This window comes from Elephas maximus, chromosome 12 (genome assembly GCF_024166365.1).
Source record: "Elephas maximus indicus isolate mEleMax1 chromosome 12, mEleMax1 primary haplotype, whole genome shotgun sequence".
Taxonomy (NCBI): Eukaryota; Metazoa; Chordata; class Mammalia; order Proboscidea; family Elephantidae; genus Elephas; species Elephas maximus.
In genome coordinates, this window is record NC_064830.1 from 76,442,432 (window position 1) to 76,466,388 (window position 23,957).

Sequence of the window (23,957 nt, forward strand, 5' to 3'; positions counted from 1 at the left end):
AATACATCAGGACTTCGTTTCTCTTTATGGCTGAGTAGTATTTCACTTTATGTATGTACCAAATTTTGTTCATTCATTCATACATTGATGGACATTTGGGTTGTTTCCACCTATTGGCTATTGTGAATAGTGCTGCACTGAACACTGGAGTACACATGTCTGTTTGCATGACTGTTTTCAAGTCTCTTGTTTTCTCAGCTTTTTAAAGAACAACTCCCTCCTTTTTGGATAATCATAAAAATCTTAAAGTATTTTGAAAACCAATGTTTTTCTCTTTCCCATACATAAAAATGTAATAGTAAGTACGGGTTTTCAAACTACACATGGCCCCCAGGTAACGATAATGTCCCCCCAAAGATGGACACCACCAACCCCCATCAGTGCCATCCTCAGGGAAGGATTACCCAATAAGCAAGGTGAGCACGGGCTTACTTATGTTTACTTACTAATCTGTAGTGAACAATTTCACATTTTTTCACCACATCAAAGATTCTGCTTCTAGGTATGGCTGGCATCTGTCTCTCTCCCAACCCCACAGAACCTTCCTACAGAATCAAAGCCTCTTTTCAAATTTACGGTCCCTGACAGGGGCAGACAACCCAGTAAACAAGGTAAGCATGGGCTTACTTGTGCTTACTAATCTGTAGTGAACAATTTCACATAGGTTTCACCACATCAAAGAAGTGAAACTGTTCACTACAGAGTAGTAAGCACAAGTAAGCCCAGGCTTACCTTGCTTACAGGGTCATCCGCCCCAGGCACAGATTATAAATTATTCACTACAGATTAGTAAATAAGGACAAGTTTACCCTGCTTATTGGATAATCTACCCCTGGCCATCCTATCCAAGTGATCACGGCTACCCAGTGCACATAAATCAGGAAAGGGTCCCCTCTCCCTCAACACTTACTCCACACCTTCCAACTAGGTTGCCGGGGACCTCAAAAGAAGGCCTGGAGAAACATCTCCAATCGTTCTTCTGGCTTTGGTGTACCTCTCTTGATGACAGAACAGTGATATGAACACACTTTACACAAAGTTGAGTTGTTCAAAAATTTTTTCTTTATTAAGTGATATATTCAAAGTATAAAAGTTGCCTAGGTACAAACAAGTTACAGAAAAATGCATACAAAAGGACTATGGACTACCCACGACAATCCTGTTCAGCTACCATTTTGATGATTTTCTATCAGCAACCAAAATTATAAACTCCGGCATCCTTGCTTAATCTAGTCTTGCACGACTGCAATTCCTGAGGCAAACTAGTGTCCACTGCCAACATCCTTGAATGTAAACCAAGCCCTCTAGGAAGAATTCAGATATTTATATCCCCACATACATTATGACATTCATAATTGTGTCAGATATTACATATTTCATTTGAAAATGGAAATTGGCCCTTAGAATACTTCCACATGTATATATGATTTTAGTCCACCAACAGGGCCTCTCAAAGTCCTCTCTCTTGTAAAGTACAGCTTAAGAGGATTAGCGTAATAATTTTCTGCATTCGGTAATTTGCAAACACTGTACAGAATCAACACCCTGAAGACAATGCCAATTTCCCTGACTATAACCCTTATCACTCTTCCCAGTGGAAAACATTTAAGCTAAAAGTTGTCAGTGTATAGGTACCTGTGCATTGTTTTATTCTGAGTACACCATAAGACTCTTGCTCATCAGGAGCTGTCTACTGTAATAGATGTTTTCAGTGAAATGAGTCTGTAGACTCTACATTATAAAAACTTCTTTAATAAATATTAATGTGGCATTTTAGAGATAGCAATGACAATTGTTCTATTCCAAGAATAAAACTGATGTTTAATAAGGGCCCAAACAAGTAGCGGTTGGCCCTTTCATAGCTCATCTTGTTATTGCACAACTGAAGGCCATGTGGAGCTTAAACAATGCCATCTTTTAAAAGGTACTTTTTGGTATTTCTCCCAAAGCCTGTCTCTTCATGTTTATTTCACATTCTTTATATAATAAAATCAACTCTTTGTTTTACTTACAGCAAAATTAAAAGAATTTTTTCCCCTTCTACCTTTTAATTAAATCTTCCAGTAGAAGCCAAAATGCTCTAAGGAAAGAAAAAGTACATTGTTACCTAGTTTAAAAGTTCAACTTTAGATAGTAATTCAGGCATTTAAATGTAATTGTAAATGGTTATGTGAAAAATAGCTAGTTAAAAAACAAACTTTATAGGAATTACATTTTAGTGTTCATTTAAGTATTTTTTAAAAACTGACTTTTCCTGCAAATCCACATAATTCCAGCTGAAAGAAGTTTCAAGCATATGGCTATAAGACCTGTTTTGTTTTTTTTTAAAGAAGAACGTACAAGGTACAAAAAAAGCCCTTTCACTTCTCACAAATATGTTGTTGTTAGGGAGCTTTAAAATACTTCCTAAAAGAACACTCATTTTATATCACATCAAATCCAATAAGCTAGATGACAGTTAACTTTTATTAACAAGTGCTGAAAAATATGAAGCCTTAAGTGTTTTGCAGAAAACTCAAATTTCTACAAGATACACATATTAGCGGTACATTTTGGTAACACTGGGACAATAAATAAGTTATTTAATACGTACAACTTTAAGACAAAAGATGCCCCAAATGGAAGTGTCATCTCTTCACTGCTTGAGAAACTTCTAGATCTTCAAAATTAATACTTTTTCCCTTCCCCTTTCCTAGGTGATCATCTGAAATTAACAGAAATGAATGTTAATATTCATCCCAAGTCAAAATGGGCAGTTAAGCAGGCAAACCTAGAAACTTTTTGTATGTAACATATTTACATTGCATGAGCCCTTCAGGGTGGCGTAGGACGATGAAAACAACATAACTTTTTAAATACTACTGAAGAAATTAAAAACGCTTAGTACTAGAGATTCATTCTAAGTATTTCCTGACTTTTTTTTTAATACACTCTAGGAGTAAGCCCACATGCAAGTAGTTAAAAAACTTCTCTTACATCATACATTAAGAAATGGAATTCCCCAAAAAGGACTGGATGTTCAATCAGCATTTTGAGGGATGTCAAAGCTTATCAATTAAAAAAAAAAAAAAAAGAACATTTCTTCGAATAAAGTATCTCCCAGCAGTATCCTCTTAGGGTAAGAAGAAAACCAGTGCCATTTACATTTTCCTACTAAAACCATCCAAGAAATTGTAGAATATGGTTTTTTGCCAAAAACAAAGACAACTAAAGCTCCATGAGCATTCAGAGGAGCTCAGAGCCCCCTGTGACCACTCACTGCACTTGGCAAGAGCTAAGGCAAGGCCCTGGGCATACCACTCACTGTGCCCTGGTGAGAGAGAAGGCAAGGCCCTGGACACACCACTCACTGTGCCCTGATGAGAGAAAGGGCAAGGCCCTGGGCACTTAAATTTCTTTCCTCATGAGAAAAAAAAAAGGGTGACCAAAGAAGAGTTCTCCTTAAAAGAACCTAAAGAGACATAATACAAATGCAATGTGCACGCTAGATTCTTGTGAAAATATAAATCCTCCAATCCCCTAAACACCTTTTAAACTGAAAAAGCAAAAATGACAGTTTTAGTAACAGGGAAAAAGAATACTTATTTAGTCAAATTGTTCTTAAAAAATGTAATTTTAGTCCCATAAACACACACTGAATTTTCTAACTCTAAAAGACAATTTTAATTAACTATTTAATTTTATTAATTTTTTAATTCTAAAAGATACACTTTCATGAGTCCTCAGCAGCTGATTATCCTAAGTGCTAATACAGGCAGTCCCCGACTTACAGTGGGGTCCCAACAACTCTGTCGTCAATCAATTCTGACATAAGTTGAATACCTTTTTTTTTTTCCTCCAGTTTTCATTATTGCCTACTACATGGCTGTGCTTTGAACAGTACATTATTCACATTGAACATCTATCTCTGAGTCAACATTTGAGAATGAAAACATCAGCAATTATGTGCTGTAACACTGTAGGTAGTACATACTACAAACAAGATTTTTTTTAAAGTTTTAAGTGCAGTCTGTCATTGCGCAAATATGTTGTAAGTTGGTGACTACCTGCACTGCTTTATAGAACTGGGTAACAGATGAAAATCTATTTCCCTTCAATTTTAGGCAATCCCACTGGACAGACCTAAATTACCAATTTCCTTAGAACATAATGACTTTAGGTTTTCTAGAAACATATTAAAAAAAAAAAAAAGTTATTCACGTACTTGATAGATGTGCAACGAAACTGAGCTGATCATGACTTTCTCTACTATAAAAAATTTAGTCTTTTATTTATAGCAAAAATTACTTTGCGTCTAATATTTACAAAGCAGTACTATTGAGAGCACTAATGAATTGGCTATCATTTCAAAGGTGGCTATGCCTAAATAAACTCTCTTCATTTTTTTTAAAGTACTCTGAAAGCTTTGATGAGAAGAGTGCTTTCATCTTGGCATGGCTTGGACTTACTTCTAAATAAAAGATAATTTAATTTTAATGTTTTACATTTCAGCTGGATGAGCTTTTGTAGAGATAAGGTGTAATCTGAAGATTATTTTAATACATTCTTAATCTTTTCGGTGCTGTCAAGAGTTACATGTCCCTCAGGCAGTAAGCCAGAGCTGAGAAGGTACAGGGAAAGCTAAAGGGTGTAACTGGAACATGATCCAACTGTTTGCTGACAACTCTTCTCAAGTAACTGCAGAGAGAGGCCACTGTTGTGCCCAGAAATTGTTTTGTTTTGTTTTCTATAGACTCATTTCCTAAACTGGATTTCAGAGAACATTTTAGTTTTCCTTGGAAAATGGTATTTTTCTTTAACCGAGATAATTTTTGATGATCACGAAAAATAATATGCAAAATCCTCACTCTTCCCATTAGTTCGGCGGTCATCATCATCTCTGAGCCTTCCACAGAAGAGGCACCCAAAGCTTTCCCAAACTCAACACTGTGATGTCTCTGGCACTTTACACATCACAGTCCCAAAGTAACTAATGCTCTCTCATGCATGCTTGTGCTTTCTCTTGCTGTGGTGTATGGCTACCAACGTCTAATCTGCGGACGTCATCTCAGGGAACAAGTTTTAACAGGGCTTGGTTCAAAAATACCATTATTTATAATTCCCTTTATTTAGTCATTAGCCATAAATATTACGGAGATTGATTATAAAAAGCTTACAAACTAGAAAACTTATTTCCGAAGGTTATTGTTCCTCATGGAACCCATAATGCTGAAGTCTCCTTGTTGCTATATTAAAAAGTGTTAATGTGTACAATAATTACCGGTGGCAACTGAATAGTAAAACAGGTAATGTCATATATTCTAGGTAAGCAGGCAAACTCGTAAAGCCTTTTTGGAGGGGAATTAGACAATATCTACTATAGTTTTTAATATGCAAAAGCCTTGACTCAGCAACTCTAGACATCTACACAAGAGAAATAGTCATTGCTACAAAGAAGGAATGTTACACTGCAACATGTAAAAGCAAAAACTCAAAAACATGTTAAAGAGTAAAGGAATGATTATCTAGTCTTACAGGAAAATAAAATGACTGGCTAAAAAATTTTTTTATTCAATATGCTGAGAATCAAATTTGCTCCAAAACTATAAATTTATGTGAAAATTAGGCTTTTCAATACTTCTGTGAAGAAATTAGATCTAAGAAGATTACCACAGTAATCCCCTCACCAAGATTCTCTTTTCAAAATGCACTTTGTTTTTTGAAGGATAATTACCACAGGATAACTCTATTGGGTATAAAGGGAATTAAACTATGATTCAAACGTTCAGAAAAACTATTCCAGAGATAAAAATACATAAAAAGCAAATATATTTGCGTACAGCTAAACGATAAACGTTAGAAAACTCATACCCATTTGCTTTCTTCTACTAGGCTGTCTGCCTGGGTTTGGGCTTGGATGCTGAAGCGAAGGCCCTTTCAGAAGCGCATTCTGGAAGCCGTCCTTAGATCCATGCAAGAAATGAGCTAAAATTCCATACAAAAGAGGTCTGTAGCAGGAAGAAAATAAAAATCAATGAAATCTGCACAAATAGGAAAAGATTAAAATATTTATTCTTTAAAAGGTAGCCACACTTAATAACTGTGCCTGGATCTATCACTAAGCAACTATCTGGCTTACAACACATGCAGAGTATCTCACAATCAATTACACATGTCCATAAAATGTTTTACTGGTACTGTGCTACCTACTCATTGAGGTTACTGTGCCATATATAGGAATATTAGGAGTATAGTCTTAAGGCTAAATGAAATAAACTATATTCTATATGGTCTGAAGAAATATTGCTCGTTTTACTCAGAATTCACATTTGTTACCATTTCTAAATACTGTTTCTTTAGGTCAATATTTCTCAAACTGAGTCTGTGAAATACTAGTGTCATGAGAAAAACTAACGGCTATTCTAAAATGTGTTGTGCCAAAAAAAAAAAAAAGGTAGCCTCTTTTAAACATTAAAATGGCCAAGTCATTCACTAAACTCAAAAGAAAAAAAGGATGATTACCCAACTTGCAAACTGTGCATGCTCCTTTAAGTTTACGAGAGCCATTTAACTCTGACAATTTTGAAACCCTGAGAAAACATGTTAACAACTTAAACCTCAGCTAAACTGAAATAAAATTGCAATCAATTCACAGGAATCCAGCTTTTAAATCCCAAAAGTCCAGTACTGTAAACTTCCCAGTATGTAACCTTGTCTGATACACAACCAAACCAAAAACCCACTGCCATCGAGTCGATTCCGACTCATGGCAACCCTACAGGACAGAGTAGAACTAACCAATAGAGTTTCCAAGGAGTGCCTGGCAGATTCAAACTGCCGACCTCTTGGTTAGCAGTCACAGCACTTAACCACTACGCCACCAGGGTTTCCCTGATATACAACAGTATTCAATAAATACCTGTTGAATTCATAAATTTTTGCCCAGAGAAGGTTATATGTCCCTTTTGCCCAGAGAAGGTCATATGTCCCTAGAGCCAGGTTGTCTGGGCTCAAACGCCTGGCTTTGCCACACACCAGCTGTGCCACCTTAGGTTCTTAACTTGCCCAGCTCCAGTTTCCTCCTCTATAAATGAGGATAATCGGCTCCTATCTCAAAGGTTGTTATGAGAACTAAATGAGTTAATACATGTCAAGTGTTTGTAACTGTGCCTGGCATATAGTAAATGCTATGCAAATGTAAGCTATACAAAAGTTGGACGATGGCTAATATTTAAAAAGCTATTTTACCCCTTATAAAACACTTTTCCTTCTTTCTTTTTATCCCTACTTTGTGATATAATCATCATCTCCAATTTATGAACAAGAAAACCATAGCTCAGAGAGGATTTGCTAGAGACCCTCAGACACTAACTAAATAACATTTATACTTGAACCCAGATATCTGACTCCAACTCCCACATTCTTTCCCTTCCAATATGCTGCCCAGATACTTCTATTAGTACTCTTACACAAATGGAAGCTGCTCCACTGATAATAATGAGAGGTACAACTGAAATGTTACTGTTTCCAATCTCATAGTTGAAAACGCAATTTAATGGATTTCTTTTTTGAGATACATATATACTTACTGGAAACCCTGATGGCTTTGTGGTTAAGAGCTATGGCTGCTAACCAAAAGGTCAACAGTTCGAATCCACCAAGCACTCCTTGGAAACTCTATGGGGCAGTTCTACTCTGTCCTATAGGGGCACTATGAGTCAGAATCAATGGCAGTGGGTCTGCTTTTTGGGTTTTATATGCTTATTAGTTGGTGTGATGGTTTAAAATATGATGCTCCCTTCAAAAAGTGGAACCTAAATGCCCTCCCCTTGAGTGTGGACTCAATGAACAGAATAAGGTGGAAATGATAACATGTGACTTCAGAGACTAGGTCACAAGAGACATGGAGCTTCCTCCTTGCTGTCTCTCTTGAGTTGCCTGTTCTGAGGAACGCCAGCTGCTATGTGGTGAGGATACTAAAGCAGTCCTATGGAGGCATCCATGTGGTAAGGGATTAAACTCTCCTGCCAACGGTCATGTCAGTGAGCCATGTTATCTTAGAAGAGGATCCTCCTGCCCCGGTCATGCCTTGAGAAGACTGCAGCCCTAGCTGACATATTGTTTGCAACCTCATGAGAGACCTTGAGTCAGAACTACCTAGTCAAGCCACTCTCAGATTCCTGGCCAAAAATAATAAAAGTTTGTTGTTTTAAGCCACCAAGTTTTGGGATAATTTGTTATGAAGTGATAAATAACTAATACAATTGGATATCCAAGCAATTTTTCTATACCACAAGGAAAGCAGGAAAGTAAGCTGTTCTATAAAATAACATCTTCGGCTCTAATGAATATAAAATGGATCTGTTTGTTTATTTTAAACCAATATTTCCCAAAGTGTTAACTGATTCAAGGAGTACTTAAAAATTTACTTTTTAAATTAATATACACATTAGATAGTAGATAAGAACTACTTTAGGTGAAGGGAAAGACAGCACACAACAGGGGAGGTCAGCATAACTGGACTAAACCAAAAGCAAAGAAGTTTCCTGAATAAACTGAATGCTTCGAAGGCCAGCATAGCAGGGGCAGGGGTCTGGGGACCATGGTTTCAGGGGACATCTAAGTCAATTTCTATAATAAAATCTATTAACAAAACATTCTGCATCCCACTTTGAAGAGTGGCGTCCAGGGTCTTAAACGCTAGCAAGCAGCCATCTAAGACGCATCAATTGGTCTCAACTCACCTGGACCAAAGGAGAATGAAGGACACAAGGTGATTACGAGCCCAAGAGACAGAAAGGGCCACATGAACCAGCGACTACATCATCCTGAGACCAGAAGAACTAGATGGTGCCCGGCTACAACCGATGACTGCCCTGACAGGGAACACAACAGAGAACCCCTGAGGGAGCAGGAGAGCAGTGGGATATAGACCCCAAATTCTCATAAGAACAAACTTAATGGTCTGATTGAGACTGGAAGGACCCCGGTGGTCATGGCCCCCAGACCTTCTGTTGGCCCAGGACAGGAGCCATTCCCGAAGCCAACTCTTCAGACATGGATTGGACTGGACAGTGGGTTGGAGAGGGATGCTGGTGAAGAGTGAGCTTCTTGGATCAGGTGGACACTTGAGACTATGCTGGCATCTCCTGCCTGGGGGGAGATGAGAGGGTGGAGGGGGTTAGAAGCTGGCGAAAAGGACACGAAAAGAGAAGAGTGCAGGGAGACAGCAGGCTGTCTCATTAGGGGGAGAGTAATTGGGTTTTTTTTTTTTTTTCTTTTTTAGCAAGGTGTGTATGGGTTTTTGTGTGAGAAGCTGACTTGATTTGTAAACTTTCACTTAAGGCACAATAAAAACTATTTAAAAAAATTCATATACAGTAAAATTTACTTTTTAAATTTTAATAGATATTTTAATGTTATTAGAAAAAACTATCAAATTTAATCTGTAATTTCATGGATAGTAAGGTTTCTCTTTTTAAAAAATTAAGTTAAAAAGAGATAATAAAAAAAAAATAGTCCCACTATACCTTACCTATAATTCTGAAACACAAAAACTCTGAAAATTGGAACTTTCTTCATAAATTTAGCACGAACTCATTTGGTGTCATGGCCTGACCTAAGACTATTCATAGACATTATCCTGCTGTTTGAAAAATTCTTAAGTTTCACTGAAAAATATCAATGTTGACTATGAAGCACCACTTTAGACTCCCTAAAATTTTACCACATTGTTACTTAAAATCTAAAAAATTCTAAATTTCCAAAACACATTTAACCTCAAAGGTTTTGGGTAAAGCACAGATAAAGTACAGGTCTACTCTTAGTCCTGTACTAAGTAAATGCAAGTGATACATGGATAAAGCAATATTTAAGAAGGTGATATGCAAATCGCTGAGTTTGAGAAACAAGGTTTTAAATAAAGGAGAAATTATTGAACATTTTGGAAATTAAGCTGCTCATCTACTTCTTAAAACTTCACATGCAGCAAATCTCAAAGGCTACCAAGAAGCCATTAAGAGTGTAATAGTTGCTCATTTCCAATAGTTTACTCATTTCCATTTTGCTAAATGCCAAATGCTCTCATACTTAAAAACGGTGAACTAACTACTCATCCTAAGTCACAATTAGATTCCTTCGAATTATTTCTCCAACTTTTTTAATTGTTTCATTTTTATGCTTTCCAAAAATTATCAAAATCTATGCTTCTTGAAGTATTACCCCTTTTTTGAAAACTCAAACATTCAAAGCTGTGTTTGAATAGAGGGTCCAAGACAGAGTGGGAAAAAATTGTAAAACAAAATTCAAATTCACAAAAAGAAAGAAAAGAACAGGATTGCTGGTCTGACAGAACCTGGAGAAACCCCAAGAGTATGGCCCCCAGAAACCCTTTTAACAGAGTAACTGAAGTCACTCCCGAGGTTCAACTTTCAACCAAAGATTAGACACGTCTATAGGGCCAAAATAACACACGTGAAGGACGTGCTTCATAATTCAATCATATGTATGAGAATAATGGGCACACCAGTCCAAAAGCAAAGACAAGAAGGCAGGAAGGGACAGGAAAACTAGATGAACGGAAACAGGGAACCTGGGGTGGTGAAGGGGAGTGTTGACACATCACAGGTTGGCAACCCATGTCACAAAACAATGTGTGTATTAACTGTTTAATGAGAAACTAATTTGCTATGTAAACTTTCACCTAAATCACAATTTTAAAAAGAAAACAACAAAAACTGTGTTTGACCAAGTATATCCGTGGAACACTAGCTCTGCAGGCTATAAGTAATGATGCGAAAAAAAGATTTTTTAATCAAACACATTTGCAGACTGTGAGTTAGACAACATTCAACAGCACTCTTTATTTCAGGACTTCTCAGAGTGCTTGCTACACTAACGTGCATGGTGACTCCCCAACAGCGGGTCTGCTATGCCTGCCTTTCCACACTCATTTCGCCCCAGACGTGTTTTTTGTTGAGCATCTCACAGAACAAGCATTCTATGGATCACGCTCTGGAAACAATGACTCCCAACACAGCAGAAAACATTCTTTGCTACATTCTCAGTGCCTACAATCGTGCCTGGCATACAGTAAGTCCCCTCAAATATTTTCAAGTGAATCAACATTCACTGCAACAGATCATGTAAAAGCAAAACACTGAAAACAACCTAAATGTCCATCAATAAGAGACCGCATAAACCAATAATGGCATATGGAACACTATATAATTGTTTAAAACAAAAAGGAGAAACACGGTTATTGTAAGGACGTATGGTAATAAGATAGGTGGCCTTCAAAGACATCCCTAACATTTTGTGTGTTTTAAAAATTCAGATGCAAAACATAACATTACAAATTTGAGAAGTGGGCACACACGTCTTTATATCACTGTACTTTTCTGTCTATCTGAAATACGTAGCTCATAACTTAAAAAAAAAGAAGAACGACAGAGGCCTATACATGCTGGCATGACAAGTTGCAGAAGGCCACGTAGAGCACCAAAAAAACCCAAACCCACTGCAGTCGAGTCAATTTTGACTCATAACGACCCTATAGGACACAGTAAAACTGCCCCATAGGGTTTCCAAAGCTGTAATCTTTATGGAACCAAACTGCCACATCTTTCTCCTGTGGAGTGGCTGGTGGTTTTGAACTACTGACCTTCAGTTAGCAGCCGAGTGCTTTAACCACTGTGCCACCAGGGCTCCTTCCTGTAGAGTATAATTTCCCTTATATATGTAGAGGAAACCCTGGTGACGTAGTGGTTAAGCGCTACGGCTGCTAACCAAAGGGTCGGCAGTTTGAACCTGCCAGGTGCCCCTGGGAAACTCTATGGGGCAGTTCTACTCTGTCCTATAGGGTCGCTACGAGTCGGAATCGACTTGACAGCACTGGGCTTGGTTTTTTTTGGTTTTATATATGTAGAAGAAAAACATACATATATATGCTTTAAATATTATCTAGTATGTTTAAATGAAGGCAAAAGAAAATGTTAACAGCTTCTGTGCTATCTGTTTTTTTTTCAGAATAAACAATTATTTCCACTATAATTAAAACAAATTCTAACAACCTTACTCAAATGAGATTTATCCTGCCTATTTCAGCCACTGTTCTTCATGTAGGGGTTCATGGCATTTCGTGTCAATATTTAGTGACAGGGTATATAAACAAGCAGTCAGCTTGTTACATTCATTTATCATAAAACCGTTCTGTTGGAACGAGATCATAAGCTATGCAGCAGAGAGCTTGATAGAGTCTAGATGTTTAGTAAATACCAAAATTAAAATGCTATTTCAAAACAGCTAGTTTACTAGGTAAATGTATATTGCTACAACAATGTCCCATTAGTGCATTATCCCAAATTGTACTTATCCAAATCAAATTTTTGCTTTAAAATGTATATAATGGCCCAGAGTAGCAGGGACAGGGATCTGGGGACCATGGTTTCAGGGGACAGCTAGGTCAAATGGCATAAGAAAATGCATTAGAAAAACGTTCTGCATCCCACTTTGCTGAGTGGTGCCTGGGGTCTTAAATCAATGCTAGCAAGTGGCCATCTAAGATGCATCAATTGGTCTCAACTCACCTGGAGCAAAGGGGAATGAAGAACACCAAAGACATAAGGTAAAGATGACCCCAAGAAATAGAAAGGGCCACATAAACCAGAGACTACATCAGACTGAGACCGGAAGAACTAGATGGTAACCGGTTACCACTGATGACTGCCCTGAAATGGAACACAACAGTGAATTCCTGATGGAGCAGGAGAACAGTGAGATGCGGATCTCAAATTCTCTTAAAAACACCAGACTTAGTGGTCTGAATGAGGCTGGAGGGACCCCGGAGATCATGGTCCCCAGACCCTCTGTAAGCCCAAGACAGGAACCACTCCCAAAGCCAACTCTTCAGACAGGGATTGGACTGGACTATAAGACAGAAAATGATACTGGTGAGGAGTGAGCTTCTTGGCTCAAGTGGACACATGAGACTGTGTGGGCAGCTCCCGTCTGGAGGCGAAATGAGAAGCCAGAGGGGGACAGGAGCTGGTTGAATGGAGACATGGAATACAGGGTGAAGAGGAGGAGGGTGCCGTCTTATTAGGGGGATAGCGGCTAGGAGAACATAGCATGACGTGTATAAGTTTTTGTATGAGAAATTGACTTGATTTGTAAACATTTACTTAAAGCACAATTAAAAAATGTACATAATGGCAATGAATTTCCTTTTTAGTAGACTTAGTATTGCTACTAAGTTTCTGCAGTCATTTAATATTAGCATAAAGGCTTTAAAGAAAATAGAAATTAATATAACTAAGTTAAGAAATGCTTTCTCTCTCTTTACAAAAATCACCTTGATTTTACATAGATGACAAATTTTCTTGATAACTGAAATTCAACTCAACAAGCATTTATTACATACCTGTATGGATAAAAAGCACTGTTAGATACTATGAAAAGAGAAATGAATTTCACAAAGTTCTTAAAATTTTCTGTCTAATAGAAGAGCAAAACAACAATAACAACAACAAAAAAAGTCAGCTCCCGTCACGTCGATTCAGACTCATGGCAACCCCATGGGTGTCAGAGTAGAGCTGTGCTCCATAGGGTTTTCAATGGCTGATTTTTCAGACGACGATTTCCAGGACTTTCTCCTGAGGTGCCTCTAGATAGACTCAAACCTCCAGCCTTACAGTTAGCAGCCAAGTGTGTTAACTGTCTGCACCGTCCAGAAACTCCGGTGGAAGAACAAGCATTAGATTAGCTATAAGGAAGAAGGAAATTCATGTGTAATAAAAGTATAAACCAAATCTTAAAGAAACATAAAAAGAACACAGTTAATTCCAACTTTAAGAAAGGAGGAAGAGAAAAAAATGTCATAAAGGAGATAATTTCTGAACAGGGCCAATAAAGATGAAAGATACTCCAAATAGGAGTAAGATGGAGATGATAGTGTCGTGGGGCTTCTAGGCTAAGGCAATAGTTCACGTGAAGACAAAGAAGCTAAAGCTGCAAGGTGTCTTCAGGGCACAATGAGCAATCAAGCGTGGGCAGATATAGAGATGAAGTAGAAGGACAGAGGCCTAAAATGCTATGCTAAGGAATTTGGACTTCATTGTGTACACAATGGAAAGTTGTCAGACATTTTTAAACAAAGCAATGACTGTTGTTCAGAAAGCCAACTGCTGGCAGCGTGAGGTATAAATTGGAAAAGAATGCAACTAGAGATAGTGCAGGGCAGTGAGAATGGATAGGAGATACTTCAGGGGCAGAATTAATGGGATTTGGAAAGTGATTAGTAGAGAAATGAAAAGGAGCCCAAAATTTAATCAGACTCTGATTTGGAGACCTAAATGGCTATAAAAGGAACCTGCGAGGAGGCTTGAGGAGATGACAATAATGGAGTTGATCTTTGGACACACTGAGTTTAAGATGCCCACAGAAATTAGAGCCCATGACCCAGGAGATCTGTACTGATTCAAAGCAAAGTCACCACCATTAAAGACTCAAGAGTACTCAGAAAAGAAGGTCTACAGGAAAAGAAGGCTGAGGACAAAACTTGGGGATTGCTCACAATTTAAAGGAGCCCTAAAAGAGTCAATGAAAGAGACTGAGACTACCACTAGGGAGACAGGAAAAATAGTAAAGGGTCACAAAAGCCAAACAACAAAAAAGTGTCTTAAGGAGGGGTAGTCAATATTACAAAATGCTGCAGAAACTCAAGTAAAACTTGGCTTCTCAAATGGGAAAAATAAATATACACACACTGTTGGTGGCAGGGGCTTGGTACAAAGTACAGGGTAAATATGGCATATGATCCGGGAACATTAATTTTACACAAAGTTTGTGGGGGATTTAACTTGAACTGGCATATACTTTAAAACATTTTTTTTAATGACAAAACAAACACAATTATACCATAAAATAGAAGGAAAAAAAATTCAACACATTTTTAGAAAGAGAAAGCGTAAGACTTCAAGGAAATTTCTTGCTAGGGAGAACCTGCTTTGAGCTATGGTCCCAGGCTCCTAGGTATACTTTTTTTTTTGCCATTCAGGGATCCTCTGGGCAAAGTTTAAGAAACACTCAAGTAAGAACAGACCTAAGAAACTAATAGAAGCAGGTCACCCTCCTTTTCAAATGCATAGTTTCAGTACAAATTTAAGGGGAGATTTAAAATGCAGGGAGGATAAAAGAGGTGGTAATGATAAAATGAAAGTAGCCGGTTGATTTTTACTAAGTTTAGTGGTAAAAAGGAGATCAAGCAGTAGCTTAGGGGTGGGAGTTGACAGGTTTTCTTAGGAGAGGGAGCTCTGAGTAAATTCCTAAGTTAAAGTGAAGCAATCGGTGAACAGGAAGAGTTACATGCAAGGAAGGAAACAATCAACAGAGCAAAGCCTAAAAAGAAACAAAGAAAGAAAAAAAAAAAAAACAGATGGAATAAGAAGCCCAGAGGGGTTGCCCTTAGGAAGAAGTGGAGATGCTCAGTCTCTGAAGTCATAGGAACTTTAGCTCCAGGAGCACAGACTCCATCTCTCTTGCTCACTGCTGCACACCTTGGATTTGGTTCAGTCCTTTACACCTACTACCTACCAGTTGCCATCGAGTCGATTCTAACTCATGGCAACCCCATGTGTGTCAGAGTAGCACTGAGCTCCATAGGGTATTCAGCGGCTGATTTTTCAGAATTATATCACCAGGCCTCTCTTCCAAGGGTGAATTTGAACCTCCAACCTTTAGGTTAGCAGCTGAGCACATTAACTGTTTGTACCACCCAGACATCGACACATACTATGATACCTGCTGAATTAAAATGAAATAAAATCAGCAACGCAATTATGACTCAATACAACAATATCTGCAAGTCTATTCAACCTATTAAAAAAAAAATTTTTTTTCTTACATTGTATTATCTTTTGGTTCTTCAAATAAGTTCAGTTCACGGATGAGAAACTGTCTGTCCAGTGGAACTACAGGTTGACCAGATTCTGGGGAGAAAATTCATGAAAACACTAAGTTTTTATTAATCGATCTAAAAAGTAAATATGATCTAATAAGAGCCACCCTTACAAACTATATACATATTTCAGGTTTTAGAAGAATGATGATGAGACATACCAAAACAGATCCAACCGCATATGACTTACGATTTTCAAAATATGTATTTTGTTAAATACATAAGTTAATACCACCCAACATAAATTCATTATTTAAATCTCTTATTTTTTTGGTTGGAAAACACTGCTCCTATACCTAAACTATATTAGATTTCAGAAGTATGTTTTCTAAGCAGCCAATAAATTAAACACCTGGCAGTATTGATAACTTATTTTTGAAAAGAAAAATCCATTTTATGGCAATGGCAGTGGGTTTTTGGTTCGGTTGGTTTATTTCTAAGACTAAGATTAAGTAAAACATTTAACACAAAACTTGACTATTGTCACTACATTTCACTCTAGGAAAGCCCAAGTCCAAGATACCTAATTTATAAATTTCCTTAATTTTCTTCCTTTTCTGAGTGCTAGCAGTGATATATTGCCAAAGAGGAGACACTGATATTAAAAAAAAAAAAAAAAAATTACTGATATTGCAGATCCTTAAATCAATAAAATCATTAGTCTTTATTCAGTTAAGATATAGGTTGTTGTTGTTAGGTGCCATCAAGTCAGTTCTGACTCAGCAACCCTATGTACAACACAGCAAAACACTTCCTGGTCCTGCACCATCCCCACAACTGTTGCTTTGCTTGAGCCCACTGTTGGAGCCACTGTGTTAACCTATCTCATTTAGGGTCTTCCTCTTTCTTGCCAACCCTCTACTTTACTGAGCATGATGTCCTTCTCCAGGGACTTGTCCTTCCTGACAACACGTCCAAAGTACGTGAGATGACGTCTTGCCATCCTCACTTCTAAGGAGCATTCTGGCTGCGGTTCTTCCAAGACAAGTTTGTTTGCTCTTCTGGCAGTCCATGGCATATTCAGAATTCTTTGTCAACACTATAATTCAAAAGTGTCAATTCTTTTTCAGTCTTCCTTATTCATTGTCTGGCTTTCACATGCATGAGGCAATTGGAAATACCATGGTTTGGGTCAGATGTACCTTAGTACCCAAAAGACGTATGTTGTTATTGTGTTGTTAGGTGCTGTCAAGTTGGTTCCAACTCACAGTGACCCTATAAGACAGAGTAGAGCTGCCCCACAGGGTTTCCAAGGAGCGGCTCGTGGATTTAGACTGCTGACCTTGTAGTTGGCAGCCGAGCTCTTAACTACTATGCCACAAGGGCTCCAAAAGATATATACTAAATGCTGAATAACTGATCTGTAATGGAAAGTTACAGCTTCACAGATAAGGAATTCATTCTCTCTCCCAAAATCTACTTTATTACCTCTTTTCTTTGATGAGGTCCACCTCTGAGGCATGAAATAGTGTTAAAGAATAGATGAAACCTTAAACAAGAGAATTAAATGAGGCACATGCAAGGTGCTCTAGATCATCCCCTCCACCAACCAGTCTCACTCCTCTCCCCACCTAGAGGTAACCACTATCTTCACTACTGTCTATATCCATCTAGTGCTTTCCCTCCCTTTGGAGGAAGACATTTAAAGTTAGCAAAAGATGTTAATAATAAAGGAAGCCCCGTATTCTCACCACCTGAATTAATAACTGTTAGATGTACTACTTTCTTTTAAGAAATAAAACTTAACAGATAAAGTAAATTTTTCTTAGCTGCCCATCTCCTCTGCCAATCCCATTTTGTCCCTCCCATCCCTGGGGTGAATGCACAGTTAAATCCTTCTAGTTCATTTTAAATACCATTCTTTTATATATATATATATATATATATATATATATATATATTCCTAACCTATACATAGTCGTAACATTTTAAGGCTTTATCTTCAATGTTTTATATTTATAAAAAGAAATATACACATTTAATTTAAGACTGTATGGATATATTTTTAAAGCATATACATAGAAAAAAATCTGGCAGTAAATAGGACAAAATGACAACAACTGTTTATTCTCAATGTCAAGAATTGGATGTTTTTTCAAAGTATAACTAGTTTAAGTGCTTATTTGTTTAGTTATTTATTTTACCCTATTGCTATGAGTCAGAATCAACTTGAAGGCAACAGGTTTTAGTATAATAGGAGCCCTGGTGGTACAGTGGTTAAGAGCTTGGCTGCTAGCCAAAAGGCTGGCAGTTTGAATCCAGCAGCCACTCCTTGGAAATCTATGGGGCAGTTCTATTCTGTTCTATAGGGTCACTATGAGTCAGAATTGACTCAACAGCAGTGGTTTGGTTTGGTTTTTAATAGTATAAGTTTCATGAGGTCTTGTTCAAATTACAGAAAGAGCTCATGTGATTTTTATATCCCAGTCACCCAGATGACAATGTTTGGTAATGGGATTAGATTTTCAGGCAGAATCACTTTCTGAGAATAGGGATGGGGGAGAAATGGGTTTTGACTCAGGTAATTAACAATACCACCTACCTGCTACAAGGACAGACGATGTATACTTATATTTATTGAATTCCAAATACTCCCGAATTAATTCATTAATTAGAAGGTTTTCATGAGACAATGGAGGTCGAGGTTCACGTTCGTCATCTAGGGCATTAAAAACTTCAGCTCGGATTCTTGCTTTTAAATGCCCTAATACACCTTTTTTTTCCAAGGTGTCCTTTAAAACTGTTAAATATAAAATAGAACAATATTAATGCTTCAATTATAGAAGAAATCTTTATCACTATTTGGTGCACTTCAAAGAAAAATATTTAAAAGGTAAACGGCACAATAGCAGCTCTCAGTCTACACTGTGACAAACTGAACAATTGTCCCAATAGGTGCCATAAGCTATGTTTTTGATAAAAACATTAAGTTTCCAAGTTACAGTGATTTACTGTTTAATACACTTGAACAAATTCAAATTTATCCCTGTAAAATCGTCACTGTCAGGGGCTGTGGTCTCATACACTTTCCTTAATGAGGGGGGAAAAAAGGACGGAATGACAGTTATACTAAAATCTGAATTTAATCCCATCTCTCATACTGTCTCAAGAGTGTCTGTCACTACAGGCAGGTCCTATTTGTCACTAAAAACCTCTGGTCTGGAAAGAAGACTGTTAAAGAAAACAAGTATACGTATAAAAACAGGAAGGTGTCATGTATTTTTATACAAAAAGACTTGGATATCCAAAACCCTTTGGGAAGGAGCTATTCATGAAAAGTTGCTTTTTTGTTTTAAGACAATTATGAGTTAATTCTTTAAAAGAGCAGAATTTTGAAATTTTATCTTAGTTAGAAATCTCATACATGACTATATCATTGCCATCTTAAAGAGCTGTTGTTGTCAGTTGCCATTTAGTAGGCTCTAACTCACGGCAACCCCAGGCACAACAAAATAAAACACCACCTAGTCCCATACCATCTTCACAATCGTTCAAGTTCATTGACTGCTCAAGTTCACTGTTGCGGCCACTGTGCATTTTGAATGTCTTCCAACCCAGGGGGCTCATCTTCCAGGATTATGTTGAACAATATTCTGTTGCGATCCATAGGGTTTTCATTGGCTCATTTTCAGAAGCAGACTGCCCGGCTTTTCTTTCTAGTCTGTCTTAGTCTGGGAGCCCCACTGAAACCTATCATGGATGACCTTGCTTCCAGGATTACAGCAACACTGAAGTTACCACACTATGACAAACTGATAAGATAGGAGGTCAACCTTAAAAGTACTCTTTAAAGACTTAAAGAGTATGGAATATGTATATTGAATGTAACCTAACTTTCTTCACGGGCCAGGGTCGTCATTATAGATATCAGTGACTGTAAATGCTAGTAGGGATACTGAGGGCATGGGACTGAATTGGTACCATTCCTTGAAGTGGTCCGGAACCTTCTTTTTTCAAATAGTTCCTAATGGCTAAATGATTTAACCCCAGAGAATCAATACATCTCACCTACAGTGCCTGGAACATAGCAAGAGCTTAATAAGCCTTATCTAGGAACATTATAATACTATGTAGTATGCTATTAGTGAAATAAATATACTTTAATACTGTACCGCATTAAAGGCACCAAAACGCACTCCACAGTAATGAAAATCAGAATGGGAGCCCAGGAGGTTATCCACGTAGACAAGGACATAATATAAACAATTTTTTAAGCTGTGATTAACAAAAACAAAAAATGCTGGGTCGTATGCTTAAAGAATACACCTAGACTAGACTTTTAAATTTTTCTTTCTTCCACGTATTTTTAAATCATCCCCTCAACCTTTTTGTAGGCATGTAACTACACTCATCACCCAATCACACTTTATAACAGGCCCATAAAAGAAAGGTACAGTCTTATCATACTCTTAGGATAACTGAACCCGTTCTCCAATTCTGTCTTTGGAAATCAGATGGAGAAGTTTTTTGCACTGGCAGGAATCCTGTCCAAATTACTCTGTATTGTACACAGCACAGTCTCAAACTCATCAGAGAAATGAAAACTAGTGAAGCTGGAGTCAGGAAATCTGGCATGTCTCATCAGCACCTCAGCGCATATCCCCTCAACTGAATCAACAACCCATGCCTCAGTTGCCTCCTCTAAAACAAGGAGTTTTACCTTTCTGAGGTAGAACCAAATGAGGTGGAAAAACGTGAACGTGCTTACAAAAGATAAAAGTCCATAAAATATGATTGGTTAGCAAACAAGTTTTCACTGGGTTTGTCTTGGACACGAAGCATATTCAGAACTGGGGAAAAGCAAAAGAAATATAAACGGCCCCATATGTCTCTGAAGGACACTCCTACACCCCAGAGAATTATATCTTCTTCTGGTGTTCCATTTTGTCTTTCCCTCTATAATGGTGCTTAAAACACCCACCATAACAACTTGTTCAGAAAGGGTTCTAGCCTGGCTTATATCCCACAGAGGATCTTTAAACTCTCTAAAAATGTATGTAGTATGACATGTGATATGTATTTTCCTGGAAAGAAGGAACAGATTCAATGTTAAATATGTTTTTGCGGACAGATGCATGCCTTTTTTTTTTTTAAATCACTGTTCACCACCCAGTGCCCCAAATATACAATTATATCAGTGATTGCTGATTATATTCTCAAAGAGGTTCAACCTCCTCCCCCACCCAAAATCGCTAAGAATTACTGATTCAGACCCTGAGTTCTTTGAAAACTGGAGCCAGTTTTATTCATTGGGCAGCAACGTAGCTCAGTGGTTCAGACTAGGGGCTCTGGTACTTCATATTTAGGTTCCTATACCCTACCTGTTACTAGTTAAATGACTATGGGCAAGCTATTTCACTTCTTGGTGCCTCAATTTCTACTCTATGAAATGGGCATAGTTTACCTCGTACCAAACCAAAAAACCAAACCCGTTGCCATCGAGTCCAACTCATAGTGACCCTATTTGACAGTGTAGAACTGCCCCCATAGGGTTCCCAAGGCTGTACATCTTTACAGAAGCAGACTGCCACATCTTTCTCCTGAGGAGCAGCTGGTGGGTTCAAACCACCGATCTTTCTTTCAGCAGCTGAGCACTTAACCACTGCACCACCAGGGCTCCTTGTGCAGCATTTTTCCACTGCCATCAAGTTGATTCCACCTCATAGCGACCCTATACGACAGGGTGGAACTGCCCCATAGAGTTTCCAAGAAGCACCTGGTAGATCTGAACTGCCAATCTCTCCGTTAGCAGCTATAGCACTTAACTACTAGGCCACCAGGGTTTCCTTGTGCAGCACAGTGCCTGGAAAATAAGCCCTCAATTACTGATAACTGTAATTACTATTCCTTGTCTAGCCATCTGCTTCAAAAGTAACACTGTACAAATGTCATCAGCTTAATAATGACTGGCATATAACTACCTCTGAAGAACTTTTCCTATTTCAGGATAGAAGAATGTCAAGGCCAGGAAACTTTCTGCCTCCAATTTCTCCCGACTGAAAGGCAGGACCTGTCTCACCAGTTGTTTTAAGAATTCAGCAAGATAACCAAAAAAATCATTTAGGATTGTGCCTAACATGAATTATGTTTGTGGTATTATAATCATCATCACCACCATTTTTTTTTTTACAAAATAATCTCCCCAAAGCCAACTCATCAGACATGGATTGGACTGGACAATAGGTTGGAAAGAGATGCTGATGAGCAGTGAGCTACTTGTATCAGGTGGACACTTGAGACTGTGTTGGCATCTCCTGTCTGGAGGGGAGATGGAAGGGTAGAGGGGGTTAGAAGCTGGCAAAATGGTCACAAAAAGAGAGACTGGAAGGAGGGAGCAGGCTGTCTCATTAGGGGGCGAGTAATTGGGAGTATGTAGTAAAGTGTATATTAGTTTATAAATGAGAAGCTGAATTGATTTGTAAACTTTCACTTAAAGAACAATAAAATTATTAAAAAAAATAATAATTAATTAAAAAAAAAAAAACCTCCCCAACCCCAGGGTCTGGTATGGCACATTGGTGTAAAGCTGGCAGAAACTCAGTAAACATTTCAATACATCACTAAGGAGCCAAAATCTTTCACAGAAGCAGTCGGGGCGGGGGGTGGGGGGGATATAAGCAACCAGCACTTGCAAACGCTTTGGGGTTGCCCTCGTCATTCTCTAAGCCAACGGTTCTCAACCAGGAATGCTTTTGCCCCCAGGGGACATCTGGCAAAGTCCGGAGACATTTTTGGTTGTCACAACTGGGGAAGAGGGTGCTACTAGCATCTATTAGGTGGAGTCCAGGGACGCTGCTAAACATCCTGCAATGCACAAGACAGCCCCCTACAACAAGGACTAAAATGTCCACAGTGAGTTGAGACACCCTGATCCAAACCACCACCCTTTTTTGTTTCCTTTGCAGCAATTACTGTTTGTCGCCCCCAAACTAGACCAGAAGGTCCGGAAGGACCTCGTCTGCCTCACTCATCCCTGTATCCCTACGTCCCAGCAAGGTGTACAACCCAGAGAGGCTGGGGTAGGGTTGCCAGATTTAGCAAATAAAAACTCAGGACGCACAGTTAAGTCTGAACTTCAGATACCAAGGAATAATGTTTTAATATTTTATCTTAAAAAAAAAAAAAAAGGCAACCCTAAATTGGGTAGGGATGCGAATGAAAGGCCCGGCCTAAGCATTTGGCCGGCCACCTATTGGAGTCAGGAAGACGCGCCTGAGGCCCAATGTGCTGGGACTGCAAACTTCTCAGGTGCCCACAGATTGTGAGAATCCTCCTCTACCTCCAACCCTGGTTCAAAATTGCTCCAGCGCAACCACTTCCCTCAGTCCCCAGCGCCGCAGCTGCCACACTAGCCAGCGGCTTCGCAGGCCCTGATACCTCAGAACGACCCCCGGAAGGCTGACCCTGCTTTCCGCTCGCTCTCCTTCCGTCTCAATCTTTTCACAGGCTAAAGGCCCGGAAAACCACTCCTCTAGGACTCACCAGCCTTCAGCTCGGTGACAGTCGCCATTTTCCAACGGCCGCCAGAGGCGCGCCTCTCTCTTGCGCACGCGCAGCCCCGCCCCGCTCCTCGCCGTGGTGTCTAGCCAATAGGCGTGCAGCTCTCGTCCTCCCCTCTCAGTTTTCGCTCTCCGCGGAAAGATGATGCGTGGCCACCAGAGATTTCACCAATCAGCGGGCGCTGTGGGCGGGCCCTGATGAGGAAGAAGGGAGGGGGAGCGGAGACTCAGGCAGTACCGAGACTTTACCTGCGGGTGCTGTTGCTGGCACCTTTGTGTTTTAACTTTAACTTATTAAGGCTTTCCTGATCAGCCTCCTGCTTATCTCTGCAGCTTCAAGTACAAATTGTTAATAACCCAACCAGAAACCAAACCCGTTGCTGTCTAATCGCTTCCGACTCACAGCGACCCTATAGGACAGAGTAGAATTGCCCCATAGGGTTTCCAAGGAGCAGCTGGTGGATTTGAACTGCTGACCTTTTGGTTAGCAGCCTGAACTATACCTACCATGTATTAAGCCAGTC

At 38.8% G+C, this 23,957-nt stretch overlaps 1 protein-coding gene across 3 annotated transcripts; it reads right to left on the minus strand.

Annotated features, from left to right (window-relative positions):
- Positions 1 to 1,039: 1,039 nt before the first annotated feature.
- CEP20 (centrosomal protein 20) lies at positions 1,040 to 23,481 on the minus strand. 3 transcript variants are annotated; one of them, XM_049903856.1, is made up of 6 exons: positions 23,417 to 23,481; positions 18,477 to 18,674; positions 15,881 to 15,965; positions 5,851 to 5,987; positions 2,594 to 2,704; positions 1,040 to 2,080 (listed from the first exon to the last, which is right to left on the minus strand). In XM_049903856.1, the coding sequence occupies exons 1-5, from the start codon at positions 23,442 to 23,444 to the stop codon at positions 2,628 to 2,630; spliced, it is 525 nt and encodes a 174-aa protein (XP_049759813.1). In that variant the 5' UTR covers positions 23,445 to 23,481; the 3' UTR covers positions 1,040 to 2,080; positions 2,594 to 2,627. The 3 variants fall into 3 exon arrangements, with proteins under 3 accessions (XP_049759813.1, XP_049759812.1, XP_049759815.1); XM_049903855.1 differs by having other exon boundaries at positions 1,040 to 2,704; XM_049903858.1 differs by lacking the exons at positions 1,040 to 2,080; positions 2,594 to 2,704 and adding an exon at positions 8,724 to 9,132 and having other exon boundaries at positions 5,912 to 5,987.
- Positions 23,482 to 23,957: the final 476 nt, after the last annotated feature.